At 39.0% G+C, this 23,560-nt stretch overlaps 1 protein-coding gene across 1 annotated transcript in view; it reads left to right on the top strand.

The window, feature by feature from the left end:
* LOC132982354 (glycine receptor subunit alpha-3-like) overlaps window positions 1-19,728 on the top strand; it is a 52,671-nt gene extending 32,943 nt beyond the window's left edge. The window contains exons 4-10 of the mRNA XM_061048805.1: window positions 946-1,169; window positions 2,696-2,778; window positions 8,342-8,479; window positions 11,418-11,632; window positions 14,422-14,571; window positions 17,624-17,752; window positions 19,064-19,728. Coding sequence (XP_060904788.1) covers window positions 946-1,169; window positions 2,696-2,778; window positions 8,342-8,479; window positions 11,418-11,632; window positions 14,422-14,571; window positions 17,624-17,752; window positions 19,064-19,393 — 1,269 coding nt within the window. The 3' untranslated portion in view covers window positions 19,394-19,728. The remainder of the gene's footprint in view (window positions 1-945; window positions 1,170-2,695; window positions 2,779-8,341; window positions 8,480-11,417; window positions 11,633-14,421; window positions 14,572-17,623; window positions 17,753-19,063) is intronic.
* The last annotated feature ends 3,832 nt before the right edge of the window (window positions 19,729-23,560 follow it).

The raw sequence follows: 23,560 nt of genomic DNA, 5'->3' as shown, positions 1-23,560 counted from the left end.
CTTCAAATATCTGCATCGGGGAGATTTTGTCTTACCTAGTAACAGTAACCAAGAGGATGGGGGTTGACAAAGGCTTACTTCCTGGTGAGGGAGGGGCTTAACAAAGGGTTAATTGCAAGTGTCCCTGCCTTGAGCAGGTTCTCACATGTTTGAAAACACTGAGCAGATTGGATTTTTGATTATGGGAAGTCTTGTTTCAAAAATCTCATGAAATCAAGAGGGAAGCTTTATTTATAATCATCTGCGCATGGAAATGTGCTTGTCATTTCTAGCACAGATACAGCATGAGCAAAAATATTTGCTCCTAATTAAAAGTAATATGCAAAGTCTACATTTCTCAAAGCTTTTTATCTATATAGATTCATAGAGTAACATACTTAAAATGGATTGCAAATGAAAGGACAGTCTCTTTTTATTGTGCTTTTTAAGAATTAAACATCTGGTCCTACCAGTTCTGCTAATTAGTTATCAAGCATCCAGATTGGTCAGGTCATCTGTGACAGGTTTACTCATTGTTTTCAGAAACAGAACCAAGCTTCTTCCACATGTACTTTGCAACAACATTTTTGTCTGCGTCCTGGCACATTCATTTAACACACTACATTTTTACACTGCGTGTTATACCTTGTTAAGAGGTCTTGATCATTATTTCCTTGGATAATCTTAAATAGACTATTGAATGTTTATCTAACTCAGGAATCAAAGTGTGAGATAAAGCACCGTTGCTCCAGACAAACTGGCCACAACTTTCCTTAGAAGCTACCATAAAACTACAATTTCTTGTCCTCAGTTAAAGAACTACACTATCACTGTTTTTGAACGTTGTCATTCCAATGTGAAAAAAACTTTGATGATGCTTGGTATGGGTCAAACTTGGCTTAAACAACCATTTAACTGATTGATTGATATATATATATATATTCATGTTTCTTTCTCTGTTTGTAGGACTACCGTGTGAACATCTTCCTCCGTCAGCAGTGGAACGATCCCAGGCTTGCCTATGCTGAATACCCCGATGACTCTCTAGACCTGGACCCCTCAATGTTGGACTCCATTTGGAAACCAGATCTGTTCTTTGCCAACGAGAAGGGCGCCCACTTTCATGAAGTGACTACAGACAACAAACTGCTCAGGATATTTAAGAATGGGAATGTTTTATATTCTATAAGGTAAGTGTAGAGATGGGCGCTATATCTGGTGGGAAAAAAATGATAATGGGGAGTTTAAAAGGGTTAAACCAATACTGTGTGAAAAAAATATATGGTCAAATCTAACTGAAAACAGTCCACAGGAAAGAAAGTTATGGTTTCTGTTCGTTAAATGTAGGTCTCTTTTAGAACTTTCTTTATGCACTCCAATGTTATCAAACTGGATGAGATGCAATACCTCAAATTCACCTGCATGCGTGTCACGGCCATCTTGGTGATGTGCAGATTGCAGTCATACAACTATGGATTGGGCATTTAGCGTCATAAAATTCTGAATTCGTAATAATATTAGAGGTGTAACGATTCATCGATCTGGATCAACATCTTGATTGGTTGATCGATTATCCAATTAAATTGATGGAAGGTCAAACTATCGATCTACATCTTTATGATACATCTTTATTTCTAAATCACATCGTGGCCTTTGTGGTATCAGCTGGTATTGTGTCCTTGTTGAAAGAATCCATATTGTAATCGTATCATGATGAAACTGGTGATTTACACCCCTAAATAATGTCAGGTGTGTTACAGGTGTTTTTAAGTTTATAAAACACCTGCAGTCAGGGGCAGGCTGGGATAATAATGCAGGCAGAGAGTTTGACTACATCCCAGGCCCCAATGTGAACCACTAATTGTGTTACACAATTCGCAGGCCCATCAGTGTTATATGATCGCTCTGCTGCACCTCTTATTGCTATTATTTAATCTCTCCACAGAGAGTGGTGCTCACTATGTAGCCTACGGGCCGTTTTGTCACCCTGTTATTAACAATGTTTCTAGCTAGCTAAGGTGGGTTGTGTAGACTACCCTGGAACTGTGATGAGAGCCTTTCTCTTTCTTATTCTCTCCCTCCCTGCTCCACCTGTTATTTTCTTGTGATCGTCCATTTCACCTGCTGATAGTGTTGGCAAAGTCAGTTGAGAAGCAGCAGGTAGACGGTTGATATGCTGTGATGTTCTGCTGCATTTTTGCATTATTAAGCTTAACTGTAAAAACCAGTAAATCACCGAAAACAACCTTATCAGTCTATGTTCTATAAAATAAGATTTGATATCTTTAAATGTCATTAATTGAAAAGATACTGATTCACAAGCATCTGTAAAAGGCTCATATCAACGAACTGATACATCATCACTCAGGTTCTAAAAAATAAAGTGGGGTCAACTAATCATCAAGGTGTAATAATGTATAATGTAGTAAATATTTAATGCAATCATACACTCAGAGTGTATTTACATTACTATATTTATTGCGACAGTATTTCTTCCAAGTATTTGTCTTTCACCTTCAGATGCTAATTATATTTCTGTGTTTTTTTCAAGGGAGATCATGCAGAAATGTTGTGCTTCTGTTTGCAGCTACAAAGATGAAGCACTTAGTGTCGCATTAATATGAAATCAGCAAAGATAAAAGCATTTGTATGACTTCTTTGGTTGTCCATCTCTGAATCACCTCTCACTTGTTCTCTTCTTCCCCTTTACTTTCAGGCTAACATTAACTCTGTCATGTCCCATGGATTTAAAAAACTTTCCCATGGATGTCCAGACCTGTATCATGCAGCTGGAGAGCTGTGAGTACACAATCAACACACAAACACACACATCTGAATTGCAGATCTACATTCATACATTGAATTGAATTGTGTCTTATAGACGTATAATGCATTCCCCAGAACCTGACAATAAATATACCCAGCACACCTAGACGGCTAACCTGCATCTATACCCCGTGTATCTTGACCTCCTTCTAACCTCACACAGAGAAGAACTGTTTGAAGATATAAACCTTCAAACAGGCCCTTGAAGTTCCGACAAAAATTGAGGAAGATCAAAAGTGTCTTCTCTAGTTCTAAAAATACTCACAAAGACAGATGTACAAGTCTGAGGCATCACTTTGAAACTTTTACATATTACTGTATCTACAGCATTTTTAAACCAACACAAGTGTAACATAACGGATCGCTTCCTGCAATAGTGGAAAATAAAGAAGCCATTGAGATGAGATGGTAAATGGACACAGATGTACAGAGTATACCCACCCACCCTTTGTTAGGGGGTTCAAATATCATCTGTACATCTTGCAGAGTAAGTCAGAAGGCCAGCTTCTTTCTTTCACGGTCAAAATGCTGTTTTTACTGTTTAAATTACACCTTCTTTCATCATCACTTCAAGCAAACCTATGTTGTTTTTTATACTCCATCATTCTGGGTCAACTGGGTTTATTTCAATCAGTTACCCTTTAATACAACCAGTTCAAGATGAGACTGTTGTGTATCTTGTTACACCTCCCCATCTGTGTAAAAGACAAGCAGGCTGAGTGATGTGAGGAAGTCAGAAGTCGTGTTCTATTGAACTAAAAACAGAGGATGTAACAGAGAAGTAACAAAATGGTACGACTGCTTGATGATGGAAATAGTCCTAATCACAATTATTTTGATTGATATTTACATCACAATTTATTAACAACGTTTACTCACTGATTTTACAACATCTGCATGGCAAGCATTAGTCGACCTTATTAAACTCTTAACTTAAATCATACTAATAATATTAATGATAATAATAATGATAAATGAATAAATAAATGGATGAATTCATGAATATTCAGGTCATTTACATGACCCATTCCACACTGAATTATTCTGACACATTGGCCAAGAGTCAATCAAATGTTCCAGCATGTCATTTAGCCGACATCACAACAGCACCAATATACATACTAACTATAAACTAACTATGTGTGTGAGGTATTGGTTTTGTACTATTGAGGCCAAATTATAACAGTCTCAGTCTTTGTTTAATCTCCATGATCTTGTTTTCATGATCATTGGAAGCCAAAATCGTAATTGAAATTGAAACTAAATCAATTGGCCAGCCCTACCAAATGGCTTTCTTATTAATGAAGGAGCTGGCAGGAAGAAACAGCTATATGTGTGAGTCTACTGCTAGTTTGCGCATCACACCTCTTTTCTGCTGCAACGTCACTGGGACAGCAATCTAGTGTTGTGTGGTTCAGTGTAACACTCTGAAGGTGTAGTTATGGATGGATTGGTTGCAGCACTGTGGATACATTTCTGTAAAAAGGCTGTCAAGTGTATATTTAGAGAACTCACTGGACTACAAGAAATGTATTTCAATGTTCGGTTGCGCAAGGTGATGTAGTAGAAGGTGCTGTTACCTCACAGCAAGAAGATTTCTGGTTCAAAAACCCAGACAGACAGACAGGGACCTTTGTGGACGAATAGAAGTATGGGTTCTCTCCGGGTACTCATGGCTTCCTACCACAGTCAAAAGACATACTCGTTTTTGGGACTTTGCAATGAATCACAATTTTAACATTCTCATGATTAGAGCATTTGTAATTAATGACATTCCAAATCAGAATTTAACAGCAGGAATGATACTAAAACAAATACAGAGCTTTGTTTCCATTATTGTGGTGTGAAACACAACAATACAACAAAGTTGTGATGGCACTCCCTGAGTTAAACTATAAATATCTTTAATTTATGAAAAACAATTTAATATAAACCAGCAATGCTTTCTCACTCTGGCCATGCTTCCCACATTTGGATGCAGTCAAATGAAGCCAAAGCTAGCTATCAAGTATTCTCAGATTAGCTGGTGAAATAGATTACTGTATTTTATGGATTTATTTATAATGCAGGAGGGACATGTTGAAATCACTGGCCCTTTGTTAAACATGAAGTACAGCAGAGTAACTCTCTGTGTTTCTCAGTCTCCATATCGTTATCACAACATTGAACAATATTCCTGCACATCACATATTTTACTCATATCCTGCAGCCCTACTCATTAGGTTAGTTGGTGACACTATATTTTCCGTATATGTGAGCGTGAGTGATCAGCTGGCAATCTTTCCAGAGTGTACCTTGCCTCTCACACAATGACAGCTAGAATCTGCTCCAGCCCTGTCGAGACCCTGAAAGAGATAAGGCGTCTAGGAAATGGAGTGATAAATGTCGAGCTGTGAATTTGAACAGGTAGTTCAATGCAATCTCTTTCCTTCTGCTTCCAATTATTTTTATTTGTTTCAGATGTAAAGCCTTGTCTGCAGAGTTTACTTGACATGAGATGTTTGTGTCCTGAGTTTGAACTTGAAGGCAGCATTCTTACAGTCAGCATACACTTTGAATTCTGCAGAGCCTGTGGAGAGATTCAAGAGGCTATGGAGTGGATAAACCTTCTATAAACGAACTAATCTGACTAACACAGCCGCAAATATTAAGTGAATTACCTCAAAGCAACAACAAAAATACAAAAAATTAAACCTTGAAACTCTGAATAAGGCAATGGGTTACACTTTAGTGTCTCATACTGTATATCCACATGCTTTTGTCATTTCTTTCCTCGCTGTCATTGCCTCCTCCTCCTTCTCCTCTGCTTCATTATTCATCATATTATTCATCATAGCACACTCATAGCTTTTACCGCTCATTGTCAGAGTCTATGGCAGGGTTTTATTGCAGCTGCAGCCTTTGAGCAGCACTCATAATTAAACAGCTCAGGAAATAAAACTCCTCATGTGTGTCCTGCAAATGAACAATGTTAGTCACACATTGTTGATTAATAAGTTAACATGGCTCAGCCTGCGCTCCGGCACTCATGCGACCTCCTGCTCAGTTTATTATTCATCATAATTGCAGTGGCTCCTCTTGTTCGTGCCATCAGTAATTCCATACATCTCTGAAGTGTCTCTGCACCCACAGGGACTTACGCTGCACACACCACTGAGTGTGAGCATGCTGCATGGATTCATACAACACGTAACGCCACCTTTGCACACAGGAGCTGCAGAGATACATTCACAGAGAACAATGGGAATAGGAATGAGGGGATGTGGAGTGAACTGAGATACTGTAACTCCTAGGAGTGTGGTGTTTACACTTAATATCATATTATGAACACTTTTTATATGATCCTTAAATCAATGTAAAATAAAAACTACAGTAAGAAATGCCTTTTCTTTGCAGGATGGAGGTCAGACTTCACGTCATGAGAATATACATTCATCAGTGATGTCATAGTGTTACAATTTGTTTAAATAAATGGAGACAACAGCAGCTTGCAATCTGACTTGGAATTGTTGTTTGCAAAACATTTTTTTTTAAACTAATGTTAAAAACAAAACTAGCTAGAGCCTAATTTACAAAACTTTCAAAACCTGGAGACTGTACAGATTTGAGGAGTAAGATTCACCGAAACATTAAATCATGAGAAACAAATACCAAATAATGTAGAATCTGAATCTATAAAGTAGATCTAACTAATGTAGATCCTCAAAAGTATCAAAGATGGATGGATGGATGGATGGATGGATGGATGGATAGATAGATAGATAGATAGATAGATACTGTATGTCTCAACAGATTTTTGTAAGAATAAATAAAGTCCTGTTGAATAATGTTGATATATGATGACTCTCTAAAGGGAGTTCAGTCTGCCTGGCCAAAGGGAACACACAACAGATTATTTGTCTTCATTAAAAGCTTTTATTCTGCTTAGCTACTGACCAGACGCATTACTATACATAGATCCAGCTCTTTTTTATTTCTCTAAATATAAATGATTATTTTTATTGCTGCTGCCTCAGATGTCATGCAGCAGGAACACAGGACACAGAACACGCACACGAGAGAGAGGATGAGAGGAGACAATCACAGTCATGATATGATGCAGAAAAAAAACTGCAGCCACATTATCTCATCACATATAGATCTAATGTGTAGTATTAGATTGAATAGGATGGTTACATGGCGTGCAGTTTGTCCCTGCTCAGGTAATCTCATTTGAAACAATGATATGATGTTATGATTCGGAGCAGAGTTATTGAAATGGAAAAACGGGTGTTTAGACTTGATGCAGTTGGTGTGACAAGTAGAACTTGTAAGTGCTGTTGAGTTGACAATTGGAGACACTGTTACCACCAGGGGCGAGTGTGAGATTTAAAATACATCCAGAGTGAGGCACTAAAGCTTAGGCGTTTCATGTGGAAGGCTGAGGGCACTGTGTCTTGTTTCCTATTTTTTCTTTTTTTCCCCAACATGCATTCACTTTCACACGCTTGCTGAACCTTAAGAGGAAACATGAACTAAATATTTTGTGTATGGCTGAAGGCTTGGACCAGCATAAACCAGCTGCTCTCTGCTTTTGCCCAAACGGCCCTCAGTGAACTGACTGCATGAATTTAAATACAGCTTCCATCAGATGTTTTCGCAATACGTTTGTTTTTGTAGTTTGCTCCTTTCTCATTTCAAGAAAATATTTGCACTTTAAAAATAAATATAAAGAACTATTGTTTTATTGTCAAAGTGATCATATCTTCAAGACTGGATCTGTAGGCTCAGGGGTTAGTGTCAGAATAGTTCCCCCCCCCTCCCCCATGAATACAAGCTCCTAGTTGACCGAAGTCCAGATGAACGGGTTAAACAGACCTGAGGAAAAGAATATGTTTATTGACAAGCTATGTATCCAAATATAATTTATATTACATTTTATTACAGCAGCTTTCAGAAGCAGTTCCCTCTTCCTTATGTAGCGGTCTTTGACATAACATCCGGTGTTTCCATGGCAAAAATAAACGTGTCCATCTGTCATCTTGGCCCCCGCCACAAGACATGTCCTGCTAAAATTATAGAATAAAGGATTTCTCTGGCTTTGATAACTGTTGGTATATGAATTAATGTAAGTATTCAACAACAAAAAATAATTAACATAGGTTTAATCAATTCTTAATTAATTTAGATATTTTAGTGTGAAATTATTCATATTGTATCTTATAATGTTGATGGGTTTTTTTATAAATAATGGATAATGGGATGTCAAAAGTGTCTGAATTTCAAATAATCTGACTGGGGGATTGAGCGCTTTCGCTACCTAGAGATTTTTGGCAGATGACGTTGAAACTAACAGGCTGAGATCTGATCTGAGGCTGAAAACTCTTGCAGATTTTGCTGCAAGATAAAGTAAAGTAATCGACCTTAACTCAAATTCTCAAGGAGCCATGAAGCTTCTGCTAAATATTTCCACCACATTACTGATTTTGACTCTATTATGACAATGCTGGATCATGTTTTATGAATTGTTGATCATTGCTTTGTCCTTCTTTTTCAGTCGGTTACACAATGAACGACCTGATCTTCGAGTGGCAGGCCAACGGACCAGTCCAAGTGGCTGAAGGCCTCACGCTCCCTCAGTTCATCCTCAAAGATGAATTAGACCTCATCTACTGCACCAAGCACTACAACACAGGTAACACACAGACACACACACACACACACAAAATGCCGTAAGCGTCAAAACACAGGCAACACACACACACAGGATGAAAAGACTGCCACATTTCATCCATCACCTTTGTGCTTTTGGGATCAAGTCATGAAAAAACAAAACACACTGCAGAAGAGAAGCAAACAGAAGGACATGCAGACTGATGTTGTCCTTTCATTAAAAACCATTTGAACTCAGACTGTAGACAAACATGGATGATGTGTTTTGACCTGGAGCGGTGCAGTGTGGGGGAGGGGGACATCCGATGATCCTGGAGGCTCTGAGGAGGACAGCGTGACAGATATTTATAGATTTTAGGCTACATAATGAGCTGACCCCAAGTTAAGTCAACTCACTGCTGCTTATTTATTTAAACAACAAAAAAACACAGAACAAATTCCAATAACAAAGCTGGCAGGTTCATCTTACGAGACTAAAATAGTTTAAAACGATTTACTCTGTCGAGCACTTTCTTATTCTGTAAAGCACCTTGAATTGCCACAGTGTGGGAAATGTGTTTTACAAATAAAGCTGCCTCGCCTAAAAAACACAGATTTTAGTTTTAGCTTTTCTGTTTCATTTCTAGTTATATACATATAGTTCACCATCCATCAACAAAACATGCTGTTGTTGTATGACCGACACTGCTCTGTTACTTTTTACTGTATGTTTTATATTTGAGATCGTTATTTACTGGATCAGACACGGAGCCAAGAGGATGTGGGTACAAGACACCATCCATAGGCGGCAATAATACGGGGAATATCATACATTTGGAAAAGAGCGCTGGTGACGTCAACAGCGCCTTTCTGAAGTTGAAAGATTTTCAAATTGAGCTCTCGGAGCGGCCGCATAAAAAAGGCAGAGCACTGCGCTTTTCCTCCAGGCGGCCGCTTGCTGCTGGGAACGCTCTCTACTCATTGGAAACAATTGAAAAAAGAAGCTGGCGCTCAGAAAAAAATACTAGGTGGACACGGGGGCTTATGCAAATTCCCCAAATGTGGGAATCTCGACTGCTTCATTTGTGCGCTCTCCTTTTTATTTGGGGTGGCAGTAGCTCGGTCTGTAGGGACTTTGGTTTGGAACTAGAGGGTCGCCGGCTCATCATCATCGAGTTCACAACGCACATCCACTGAGCTTAATCCAAACACACAGCATGCACAACAGTGTACCCACTGCACAGTATAATATCAGTGCATTTGCTGATACATTCAAATGAAACTTTTAATGGAATAGAGGGCTGGGAAACAGAGACAGAAACAAAGATTTACGTTTGTTTCCAAGCTCTCAGTGCTCGCTCGCTCTGATGCACGTTCTGTCTTATGCACGCAGAAACACACGCAGAAGCACACACTCGCATGCTCCCATGAGTTAGGTTTATAATAAATCTGATACTTAACTATGAGTGCCGTCCAACAATATAGCCCACATATATAAATACAAAATGTCCAGTGTTCCTTATACACGCATTAGAGAATGTAGCCAAGGATTCCTGCAGAGAAAACAGATCCTGTTGGCGTGTCTGGAGATTTGAATAATTAATGAACATACGCTTTTGTGTCTCATGCAGAAATGTTCTCCGTGTCTGTCTGATCGTTTCTGAATGCTTGAGCGAAATTTAACTTCAGTCCACCATCAACATATTTCAAACAGTGTCCTGTGTGCATTGTGTGTGTGTGTTCAGGGGCATAATGAAGTTAACTGAGTCGGCCGGAGTGAAATCTGCCTCGTAAATACCAACGCTTCCAGCCTGCATGTGCACCTTGCTCGAAAAGGGAATAAGAGATGACAGTCTGATCGATTTGATTCATGTAAATGCAAAAAAAATACACCTGTGAATAATCACATGACTTATCTAACCTATTTTCACTCTGCGCCCAGATTATGCGCCGTGTAACTATAGCAAAATGTATCCGGACACGCCCCCAAATCACTATACGCCACATTCTTTAGGCAGCATAATTTACGCGTTCAAAATTGGGCCCTCTGAAAAATCTTTGTTTTAATGGGCACATTTCATTTCATAAAAACTTTCTGAACATCTCCTCAAACTTTTTGACACTTACAGACTTGCTCAGAGACCGACCCCCGGCCCAGTTCTGGTGCACATTTCTTGTCTTCCCAGCATGTATTTCCTTCATTGTCCCACCTGGACTTAAAAACCTGTGTTTCCTGCTGGTTCAGACTTTCTCCGTGCTTCATACAATAAAACTGGCTCAGAGCAATTATCAATCCATCCATGAGGAAGCTCATGTAATCACAGAGAGATCAGGCATAGCAGCAGATAGGGATGCAATTATATTATCCATAAAATGGGATCTAGTCTCCCCACAATTAAAGAAAATCTTTTTTAAAAGTTTCGTTTGCACAGAAACATCGAGGCTGGACCCACAGGAACACTCTAATGAAGGCCATGAACTCTGAACAGGAAGAATAGAAACCAAAATCAGGTCATGACAGTGTCTATCTCAAATCTGTGAAGAAGGCTTATGACTATCAGTTTCTATTTTAGTCATTCTAAGTGCTTCTTTTCTAACCTGAGCACAGAGTTTAGTTACCTGTCGAAAAATATGAGGCAAACTGTGTGGGTTGTCAAATATTCAGGGGATACATTAGAAATATATGACAAATTAACATGCAAAAACACTTAGGGGTTTGATTGTCTTTAAGATTTATAAAAATAAAAATAAATCTTTATTTTATATATTGTTGTTGAGACCAAATTATTTAAGCCTCACCCCAGTCTGTGACATCAGCAAAACATTATTAAAGGGATTTTTTTTAAGATTAGCAAAAATTGAATGACTGCAAACATTTTTAAAATCCAGACCAGATTAAATCCAGCTCAAATGTGTCAGGTGATCATAACTGTGCCCTATCCTCACAAGTGTTATTTAAGCTGTTCTCTACTCTGTTGCAGGTAAATTCACTTGCATTGAGGTGCAGTTCCACCTGGAGCGTCAGATGGGTTACTACCTGATCCAGATGTACATCCCCTCTCTGCTCATTGTCATCCTGTCCTGGGTCTCCTTCTGGATCAACATGGACGCCGCACCGGCCAGAGTGGCACTGGGCATCACCACTGTGCTAACCATGACAACACAGAGCTCAGGATCCAGGACGTCTCTGCCGAAGGTCTCCGTTGTTTTAGGGTTTTTTTTGCCTGTGTGTGTGTGTGTGTGTGTGTGTGTGTGTGTGTGTGTGTGTGTGTGTGCGTGCGTGCGTGCGTGCGTGCGTGCGCTGCTGTAGGTGCCCACAGGCCTAACACATGCAGATTAGGAGAATTAGAGAGTGTAACCTGCCCACAGGTGTGAGCTTGATGCTGAATGGTTGTCTGTCTGTATTTGTGAGACCTGTGATCTCCCTCTGGCCAAACGTCTCACACAGTGTCTGCAGGGATACTCTGAAGAGCAGGATAAGTCCAAACAGATATAAAGTGAATAATCTGTTGACGTCACACTCCAAACTTGTGAGAAACTGAATTTTCTCTCTTGATGACTTGAAGAGTTTTATTTAGATGTAAATAATTTCTCTTGCCTGTTGAACCTGCCACAGGGTCGGTGTCAGTAGAGGTGAGGATTAACGTCACACTGGATGAACAGCCAAAGATTCATTGTGAGTTGCGGGTCAGACAATCAAAATAAACAAAGATGAGGTGTTGTTTTATTCAGAATACGCTACATACACAGATACTGGATAAAAACAGCAAACAGATAAATATCCCTGTGTGTGTATGAGATACTGTTAGGAAAGAGTGGAAGCTCCAGCTGTAGTAACAATGTCTGTGTATGTCTGATGGTCTTGTTTATAATTGGGATGGCTGTGGATCAGTGGTAGAGGCCACCTCTCATTTGTGCAGTTTTGCGGGTTCAATCCAAACTCCTTTAGTCCATGTAGAGTTCAAACGAAATGTCATTGGCTAAGACACGGAACCCCAAGCTGCTCCTATGTATATATGTGGGTAAATGTGATCAGTACTGATTGTCAAATGACATAGCATCGTCTGCGATCTAGTTGTGAATGTGTGTGAATGGGTGAATGTTACATGTAGTGTAGAACTGCTTTGAGTGGTTAGAAGACTAGAAAAAGCATCATAGAAATGCAGTCCATGTACCATTGTTGGTTGGTTATTTGTTTCTTGGCCAGGCCCCTCCCAGCAGATAGCTGAATACAATAGAATAGAATAGAATAGAATAGAATTACTTTATTGATCCCAAACTGGGAAATTGTGGCGTTACAGCAGCAGGTTATCCAACACACAATATGAGTAAAAAACACAATGTTAGCAAATCTAAACACAATATAATATTAAATACAAAGTAAATAAGCACTAAAAATATCAAAACTAAGAATGTGAATATATACAACCAGGATTTAACTGAGCATTACTAGTCTGAAATATGAAAGATTAATATGATTAAATGTAAATGTGCAAAAACAGAGTTGTAAATGGACAGTATTGACATAAGTTAAAGTGCATGAGTGTAGACATATTATAATAACTATACAATATAACGGCGAGTAGACAGACAAATGAAGTGAACATGAGTGCAGGGATTGTTGGGAAGTTTTTACTGCCTCGTTGCCAAATGCTTGCTCAGGCATTTGAAAACAAAATTTTGTGATTTGGATAAATGGATGATTCATATGATGAAGAAGATAAGAAGATATACTTTATTAATCCCTAGAGGGGAAATTACATTTTACACTCTGTTATGAAGAGTGCTCAGGAAGTGAACTGGCACCTATCCAGCTAACAGACTTGTTCCGCACAGGGACTTGAACCCAAGGCCCTACAGACAGAGCACCATTAGGACTTCAATGTCAGATTATTAGATTATTGTTTATGAGAACTACAGTATCATTAACTTGATGGGTAGAGTCATTATTTTCCAAACTGTTTGAAGGAGGTGTTTAAGTCCTCCGTCATTGTAATATGATGTTAACTTGTTAAGAATTAGCATAAATTGTTAACATAAGATTTGACTTTAAGGAATCAGAATATAGTATTTAACCAGCCTTTGGTGTACATTTTAGTGAATATGCACATTAAATAAGGACACAGAGGAGCAGACAGAATGTGTCCATCTGTTTCAAAGGGTGTTAACTACAGCATATATAAACATAGTTATATATTTAGGAGGACACACTCTATGGCCACATATGGTATAAAGGTAAGTGAGGTGTTCAGAAAGTGTGTGTGTGTGTGTGTGTGTGTGTGTGTGTGTGTGTGTGTGTGTGTGTGTGTGTGTGTGTGTGTGTGTGTGTGTGTGCGTGCGTGCGTGCGTGCGTGTGTGTGTGTGAGTGTGCGTAGGTGTGTGGCAATGTTAATTTATTCCCTCTCCCCTCTCTGGAGACCTGAGATGCCTCTCTTTTTTTTCCGCTGTTTTCATTGGTGGATATTTTGCATGGGCGGCCAAAGTGTGTGTTGATTACTCACATCATGCATCAACTCAAGCGCGAGAGAGAGAGAGAGAGAGAGAGCCCCTTAGTCTTGTTCTGGTATCTTGTATGCATGAGGAAAAATCAGACATGGAGCACTTATATAACCCTTATTAGTACACCCATCCCTCTCTCACATGCTGTACACACACACACACACCTCAATGAATTACTGAGGCTTTGTGTGTGCGCTGTGTGTATTTAGATGTTAGGAGGTTTCTCATGTTTCTGGTGCACAACAGAACTTTGCACTCCAGTATGTTACAGATGTCTGAATGAGTCATAATTTCATGAAGCAAGCAGGAAACATCATTTTGACAATACAGCATCATGCGCAACCCCCCCCCCCCCCATTCTAAGGTTGTAGGAAAATCTTGTTACAGATCAATTGACAGGCTTCAGATTGACACATTTTGTGTGTGTTGCCTGTGTGTGTGTGTGTGTGTGTGTGTGTGTCTGTGTGTGTGTGTGTGTGTTAACAGGTGTCTTACGTGAAGGCTATAGACATTTGGATGGCAGTGTGTCTTCTCTTTGTCTTCTCTGCGCTGCTGGAGTACGCCGCTGTCAACTTTGTGTCGAGGCAACACAAAGAGCTGCTGCGATTCAGACGAGCACACAAGAGCAAGAGCAAGGTACGGAAATATCCCACAACAACAACAAACACACACTCTACCATGAATCATCACAGTACATCATACAGTCTGATCAGGAATGATAACACAGAAGTTTCTCACAGGAGCTTTGAACTTCCTCCTCTTTGCGTCACATGTTTTATACATGACTTAAACCTCTTTAAACCCGACATTAAAATAAAATAGATTCATTTAAAATTCACATGTAACATAAAGTAAAAAAGGAGCGTGAAATTGGATTCACATACTAATATATAATGAAGTGCTTTAGATGCCACACGAGGACTGCAAGCTATTCCTTTTCATCTTTTATGCCAGAGAGCGATCAAACTATCCCTCATTATATAGCCGAGGTGTATTCTGAGACACTCTGATATTCTGCTCACACCAGGATTGACAGTCCAGGGTCGACGGCCCTGACACTGTTTAGAGAATTGGAAACATGCTAGCTTGCTTGATCATCTAACTCAGGCTAGAGCTTGACAGCTAGCTTAATGTAACAGATACAGAGATTACTTTAAATACATTTTAAAGTATCACTTTGTAAAATCAACTTTAGAGAAGCAAAAAAATGAACACACTTCACATGTTGCTGAGCTTGTTTTCTCTCTCCACCTCGCGCTCTATGCTGTCTGACTGACAGACAAGTTGTGAAGCTTTTGAGAAAATGGAGTGACAGAAAAAAGGAAACCCTGCTTTGATGAAGTTCTTACATGACCTCATTTAGACTTCTGTTCTCTACAACTACAGAGAAACCAGTCAAAGTTTAAGCATTAAGATCAAAAAAGGGTAAATACTTTGGAATGTAAATGAAGATTTGGAAAGTCATGAGTACCCTGACATTAAAGAAAAAAACTGTAAACTTTCTTTGGACTGAGCCAATGAAAACCCTTATACACACTATTTAAAGTAAAACGATACAATTATTTTCCTGTTTTTTCCTTACAACAGAACAAACATGCTATAGAGGCATACAGACCTACAAATATTCACTGAGACTGATACACTTCTTTTGGTGTTCTCTCAGCTTATTTGAGGCAGCCACCTTGTGGACAAATGTTGTTAATGCAGGTTTTTAATCAAATCAATATCATTAGATGAGAAAGAAAAAAGAAGTGGTGAAAGGGGAACTAAAAATGAGTGTAATGTTGAAAACAACACACTTCCTTACGTATAATGGTAGATATGAAGTTTCATTTGGTTGTGCATGTTTGATCTCCTGAACTCCACATGTCACTTGCTGAATGAGTGCATGAAGCAGCATGGCTGTACCTTCATCACAGTGCTTTTATGACCCTTTACTTCACTGATGTGTTGTTTCTCTGACACCATCCAAACAGAGGATGAGCCTGTTGTCAGTGCATGATCAGGATCTCTGTGGGTTGGGGGAAGCATTCAGTCGACTCACTAAAACCATATTTATCTGTTTCAATAAAAACAAAAACAACTGGTTGAATGGACCGGAACAGTAAAACACAATTTATGTTTCAATGGTCAGCCCTCAATGAAATAATTTACAGAGGGGGGAAAAATCCAATAGAAATATAATTCACTGATCCCTTAAGGCAACAACAATTTATTTCAGATTTTTATTTTATTTTACTTAAGCTGTCTTTATTCCATAATGTAAGATCTGATAATTAAAACCAGTCAAAACATTATGTCAGTAATAATAAAACTAATGATTGTGACACACTTTTTCTTTGAAACAAATCTCAACGTGCTAGAGAACCTTTTATTTTTCCAAAGGAAGAATTTGTGACATTTTACACAGAATAACGGGCAATTGCAGCTCGAACAAAGGACAATTTTGTACGCCGCTTGCCCTTAATGGTGCTTAAATATGGTGCATTCTAACTGATAACTCCTTCGTGCGAATGCGAGTGGGGAGGGTTTGGAGGTCGCTGGAGGAGAGCGGAGGCTTCAGAATAGCGGAGGTGTGGCCAAACAGCAGTTTGTTTTGGTTTAATGCTGGTGCTCAAGGGCGACACCTACTGGATCAAAAAGTCTCACATTCTTCCTTTAATATGTCTCGATGCAGAGAAAGTTGATTTGCCAACTTGTCAAAGGTGCAATAACAGTAGATAGAGCTGCAGTTTGAATTATTAAGATGTTATATAAGGATGTTAGCTGGATTCCCATTAGATCTCCAACTTGAATTAGATTGGATTGGACGTAAGCATATTTGTTCAGCATGAAATATAAAACAGATGCAACCATAAAGAGTGAAGCCTTTTAGTAGATAATAATGCGTGTACAGGGGAGGTTTTACCTACGGCATATGAACAAGTGTACTATCAGTGCAGTGGCAAGTTGCATAGATAAAAATAAAACATGAGACAGATTTGAAGAAGTGAAACACCAGCTGTTACTGCCAAAGGAAGGACTGACAGATGAAGCTCAACTATCACTTCCTAAAATTAAGAGAGCAAGTAGATGTTACTAAGTTATATCTTTGTTGCTCTGATGTATTCTTATCATGTATATGGCATTTTTAAGACACATTTTTTCAGCTGCAACCCCAGAATGGGTCAGGTAGACATAAAGAAAAAGTAAGAAATACAATTTAAAAAAATTATTCAAGGTATATATCTTAAAAGAAGCACAAGATCTTATACAGGTTGATGCCCCCCCCCCCCCCCCCCCCCCCCAAACATTAAGGAGCAAGTAGGTGACCACGATGATGTACTGTCGTTTGATGAAAAGCACCACTGAAGCCTGAAAACTCAGGTTGACCCTAAAATAGACCTCAAACGCTGCTTTCAGTACAGGCCTCGGGCTCTGCAACACAGCAGCACAGAAAAGGCAGTTTTTTATATAGAAGTAATACGTGACAACGATTGAACACTGACCTTTGTACTTTCAACTCGTTAGTTAGTTCATGTGGTTTGTCAGTCGTTCAGTAAAGGTAACTGAATGACTCAGATGCACTGACAGCTAACACACGAGTGGACTGAATGACTTTGGTGCCCCAACACTGTTTTTGGATGCTGTTTGTTCTTCTTTTGGTTTCTGTGTGTTGATCACTGGTGTGCATGCTGTCGACCGGTAGAACAGTGGAGGTGCAGTTGATCCAGAGGAGCTAGCTGATTCCCTCCGCCGTGTTAACATTGACATCGGCCTCAAACCATCAGACCCTCTGTATGGATCTATGAGCAACATCTACACCGACAACCACAGGGTAACCACATAGTGTTCATATGTGTGCATGTTTTGATTGATTTCTGCATGTTCCACCTGCATGATTCAACCTGTGTTGTACTCCATTGTTTTCTTATATCCATGAAGCAGGCTTCAACGTGAAGCTTTATAATAGACATGACAAAGAATATATAAATGCAAATTAATAAAAACAAAAATATGAATCCCCTTTTATCCTAATTTAATGTTATGTTATGTAATGTAACAGACAAATAAACCATGCGGAAAGAGACATTTTCTTTTTCTTTTTCACTGTTATAAAATGGAACTTGGACTCCTCAAGAGAAAAGCAAGAAATGTATATCAACCTGCTATTTTCATTATTTTGAGATAGGAAATGATTGATACCTAATGAAATGAATTTTTGGGTTTTCCAGAATTTGGTCTTCTTTGTAAGGTCACCTCTTCACTGCAATGAGATGCCTTCACAAGGGGTGCCAGGTCCTTAATAATACATTGTTTAGTAATACATGACATATAATGACACATATTTTGGATTAATGAATTAATCACTTCATGCAGCAGTTATATTGCTCTTGCAAAACCAACCAGACTCCATTGTCAAAAAACAGTAATTTTACTCAACTGAACGTGCCATTATTGGAAAAGGGGAGATTTTGTCTCTAGATATTACACAAGTAATGTGTTTGGTCCACACTAACCAACAATAAACACTAACACACTAACCCATTGAGGAAGCAGTAGACCAGCAACTCCTGTGTTCTTAGGGTATAAAATGACAGATTTTCAGTGGTGTCTGGCGGCTCAGAGTCATTTAACAGCTGCTTCTCCAAAAATACATTTGGACATATCATTTTGATGATGTTATCAAACACTAAGAATATCTGCTTCAACCTGTCAGTGACAAAAAAAAACTTTCAGGGGAAGTACTTTGATCAGGTGCATTGGTCCTTAAAAAAATAAGTTGCAGCAATAACAGCCCAGCGATAAGAGTTTTGGAAGAATTTCAAAGTTTGTTTTTTAGTCATTTCAACCAAAAAACATGTTGGGGGGGTCTCAGGTATGACACTGGCAATATTCCTTTTGAAAGACTTTAAAACCAAGCATACATTTGATGACAAAAATATCAACTTCTAACTTAATAAAATAGTTAATCAATCCAATCCACAGCCAATACGGCTTATAAATAAAGCATTAGATCAATCAAACCATCATTTAGTGCCTCAAGGTTCCATTGGTAACATGCAGTATGTTGGGAAAATAATAAATCAGTTCTAATGTTTGACCTTTGACCTCCTCCTCCACCTCTTCCTCCTTTTCTCCCCAACAGGAAGGGGAAGTACATGAGAGCAGACCGACCTCCACAGCCGCTGTGACCTCCACTCCCAGCAACAGCAAGGAGTCAAAGGCCAGCACCAACAATACCGTGGCTGTGGTGAATACCCCCGGAGCCACGGCGAACACTACCCAGAATCCATCTGGACCGACAACAGGTGGAGGGGGTAAAAGCACAGAAGAGATGAGGAAGTTGTTCATTGACAGAGCCAAAAAGATTGACACTGTATCGAGGGCCGGCTTCCCTCTCGCCTTTCTCTTCTTTAATATATTCTATTGGGTTCTTTATAAGATCCTTCGACATGAAGATGTACATAAGCGGTAGAGAAGAAAAATATTTATTCATATACAATATGTGCACACACACACACACACACACACACACACACACACACACACACACACACACACACACACACACACACACACACACACACTCTTGTTCTGCTATTCATTTGAGGACACTTCTTTAATCCAGTACATCCTGTGGACCCCCCTGACCTCAAGTTTCTGAAGGCATAGAAGAAAGATGGATGCTCAATAACCTTGTACAGGAAAACACAGTAAGGGATCATCTAATTAATAACTCTACCCGGGAAAGATGATGTTTGTTTTCACATATTTTTATCTATAAAATAATGAGCAGGTTGCTCTCTAAAAGATCACTCCTAGTGAATTTGAAAGATGTCTGAAAACATTTGAAGAAACATTAGTTGAACATTGATAAACATAGTGGCTGGATAAAACAGAAAACGTCTCTAAAGCCCTGTTCACACATGCACTGCATTCCTGAAAATTTGAGGGACAGGTGCATTTTTGCTTTTTACAAATCTGCATCACGATGTTACTTTGACAAACTGCAAGTTAATCACAAGAAAATCAGCTGAAGTAAGCCAGAGTGAAGCCTCTGGGTTCCTTTTTTTTACAGTTAGACTGAGATTGACCAGAAACAGATGACTGAGCACTCAATAATGACAGTGTTTTTGACAGAGGTATCTCTGAACTTCATTTTGATCTGTATACAAGCTTGCTTCTCAAGATGCTAATTGGACTGTAAACAATGCAGCATGGAAAAGAGAAGTTATTCAACAGAAACTGCTACCTACACCAGAATAACAGGGAAGTTAGCTTTTGTTCCCAGAGGAATATTCATCAACGATAGCCAATGAATTCAGAGATTGAGCTGACCCAAACCCCAACATTATCAAAGAGCCATCAATTCCCCCTCAGCATTTATTACTTGTTGAGTTTTTTTTTTATACAGAGAAGAAGAGAGACATGCCACATCCGACTCAACATAGAATGGAGGAAGGCTGAAGTAGAAACTGATAAAGCACCCTGAAATATTGATTTGTTGGTGACTGGGAAAACTAAAGCTAATTAGAGTGTGGGGCACAACTGTCACACAGTAAATATACAATTGATTTTGAGGTGCATTAAAATCTATTATATCACCCACCACAACAGCTTTTGGATCAAAGTTAATTAAGTCAAAATACAGAGGAGGTTTTGTTCAGGAACAAACAATGATTGGATTACCTGATTTTATTGATAAGATAAATATTCTATGTTTATTTTGAAGAAGCTGCTTTAAAGATTTGATCCTATCTAATAGCTTTAACCTGATCAACTTATTTTTGAACAACTGGGACCTGGATATTGACATTTTTGCCCTTGCCATTTAACTTTCACTGAACCAGAAGTAACTATTTTTAGATTAGAGGGTGTAACCATGGAAGTATTGACAAAGACATTCATTTATCAGAGAAGCTCATTTTCTAAAAATATCTTTTCTGCAATCAGACTTTTTTGGACAGGAGACCAAAGTGATGGTAGTCAGAAAGCATGGGCTGAAGATTGTTTGGCAGTTTTTACCATCTTTGGGTTCCAAATTGTAGAGAGACAAAACACAGAAAAGAGCATTGTTTCAATTTAGTCACCAAATCCCTTCAAGGAGCACCAGCAAGTTCTGTAGTTGTGTTGAAAACACCATTAAACCCATCTTACTTTCCATAGATCTTTTAATAAGATATATTTCCCTGTAGATGAAATGTAGTCCTCTCACTGTGCTCTCCTTCCCTTCACTGTAATCTGGGACTTTTCAAGACTTCAAACACTGTGACAGAGACAAAGATGATCCTGAGAAACAAAAAGAGGATTGGATAAGTTTTCCATTTACATACAGTGGAAAACAAAAAGCCCAAGAAAAAATGAAGACAAGAAGTATGGAAGAATTTTATAACAGAAATCCATCGTGATTAAAGACTGTCATCAAGTCTCCGATCAGTTGTGAAGAGCAGCAGACGATGTACTGTCACAGACTGGAGACAGACAAGACTCTTCAAAGAAATGTGGACTATTTGGAACCACAGGAGAACACTTTCATGAATAACACAGTTTACCCACTTGTGTCTTACAGCTCAGCTGAAAATGTTGTGTGTTTTTGACTCGGACACTTTCAGCCCCACCTGGAACTTCTCATGACACACACACACACACACACACACACACACACACACACACACACACACACACACACACACACAGCTGTTGGCATCAAACCACTCTTTCTAATGACTGGTTTTTGAGCCTTCATTGAGAAAGAGGACTGTATAATCTCCATACTGATTCTCTGTTCACACTGTGACTAATGCAACAACCATTTGGATATTTTTCTGTCCACCTTGTCATTCATTCACACGGGTTTCGTCTGATTCAGGCACAACTCAGTTTGTCTGAAGGTGAAAAGTTTTGGAAGAAAACAGTTTTAAGCCAAACACAGAGGTCAAATCAACTTTAAACCAAAGTCTTTATTAGTTGCTCTTGTCTACTGTTATCCTTTTCAAAAATGTACTTTGGGGGGCATCTTTGGTGTTTTTTCACCTTGAGCAGTTTTACATGTTGTGATGTGTAAATGACCAGTATGTCCAAACCATTGTGGAATTGGTCCTGTTTACTAATTTAGCAAACAACTGCCAAAGGGGTAGTATTAACCTATGCAGCCATTACTACCACTTACACGTTGTGTTTGGCTAACAGGCTCAGATTGCTATTCAGGTGTCAGTCACACCTGATCAGATCCCTGCTGAGAGGCTAAGGTGGTACATCGCTCTCTTGAAATCAACTAGACTTACTTGATAAATCATTTTAATCATACGGACACGAGTTTTGATTCTACCGTGGCCTTGATAGGTTCATGTGTTTTGTGATTTTTTTGTGACTGGTGTTTCAAATGGTTATTTTGGATCCGTTCAGTAACCAATGGGTGATGTCACTGAGACCCTGCCCATGTTTTATACAGACAAACTTACCAACTGAAGGGACAAAGCACCTCGTATGTTCTGCAAGTTAGATTTTCTGTTTCTTTAAAGAGGGCCATGCAAAGGTCTGTTCCGGGTTCAGATGAAAGGATGTAACAAAAAAGGTCTATGTGTGTATGGAAACTTTCTGTAAAGTTGTCAGATACTGGAATAACTGGAATAACAATCTGAGCCTGTCAATCAGTGACAAGAATGGTTAGTGGATAAACTAAGCTACTAAAGTCTTTGGAAAAAAGAAGGATAACTTTGCTCCCACTACAGTGTTTTCACAGCTGCCAATCTTCAGGATTAATTCTAAAACTCTGTATCCATGAGTCATTTAGACTTTAATCTCTATAAACAGATTTTGTATATGAAAACAGGATCTGTCTGCAACTGTTCTGGTGTCTGCTGGTAGTATTCAGGGTTTTTTTTGTCCATTGCCGTACCAGAAGGCTTTTGTTAAGTGCAGGAAATCAGTCCATGTGGAGAGCTTTGGCCTTGATGCAAGTCAATTTGATAAGTATTTAGCTTGAATAAATCTCCATTAAAAAGACATTTGTATGCAAGTGCAGCATATCAACAATCCACTCTTGGATGTCATCACTCAACTCCATTCTCCCTTCTCAAGGTGTCTGACTGTAAATGATAACACAGTCTTTCCGAAGGTCTTTCTGGTTAACAAATGGCCACACCCTAAGCCCTGAAAATGTGTCCTGCTCTCCAAGATTGTTAAGACCACAAAGCGAGAAAAAAAGTTCATACCAGTATCGCAATACTATATTTCCCCTTAATATACTTCACTATTAAAAAAAGACGGTTAACACTGCATGTTGCCAGTGTGTAAGTAGAGAGATCCTGAGTGGAGTGAAAGGTCAGTGTGAGGGGGACGTGTGGTGTGTGATGGCTGGAAAGTGTCTCATGTCCCTCGAAACCCCAATATCAGTCGACAATAATCAGTAACCTGAAACAAACTGGGCATACTTTGTTTTGTGCTTATACAGTCAGTTCAGGTCTGCTGCCAATTTTTTATGGGTTGATGACATGTTGACCCTATAGTAGAGTACACCCAATTCAGTGGAAATAGCATTGTCCTTTCCAAGGAAACCCCTTGGCTGTAACTTAAATTCCTGTTTTCTTGAAACATTCACACTGTTTTTGCCTGCAAAGCTGAGTAACAGAAAAAAAAACAC

Source organism: Labrus mixtus, chromosome 2 (genome assembly GCF_963584025.1).
Source record: "Labrus mixtus chromosome 2, fLabMix1.1, whole genome shotgun sequence".
In the NCBI taxonomy this organism is placed as follows: Eukaryota; Metazoa; Chordata; class Actinopteri; order Labriformes; family Labridae; genus Labrus; species Labrus mixtus.
This window is presented reverse-complemented; position numbering and strand designations above follow the sequence as displayed.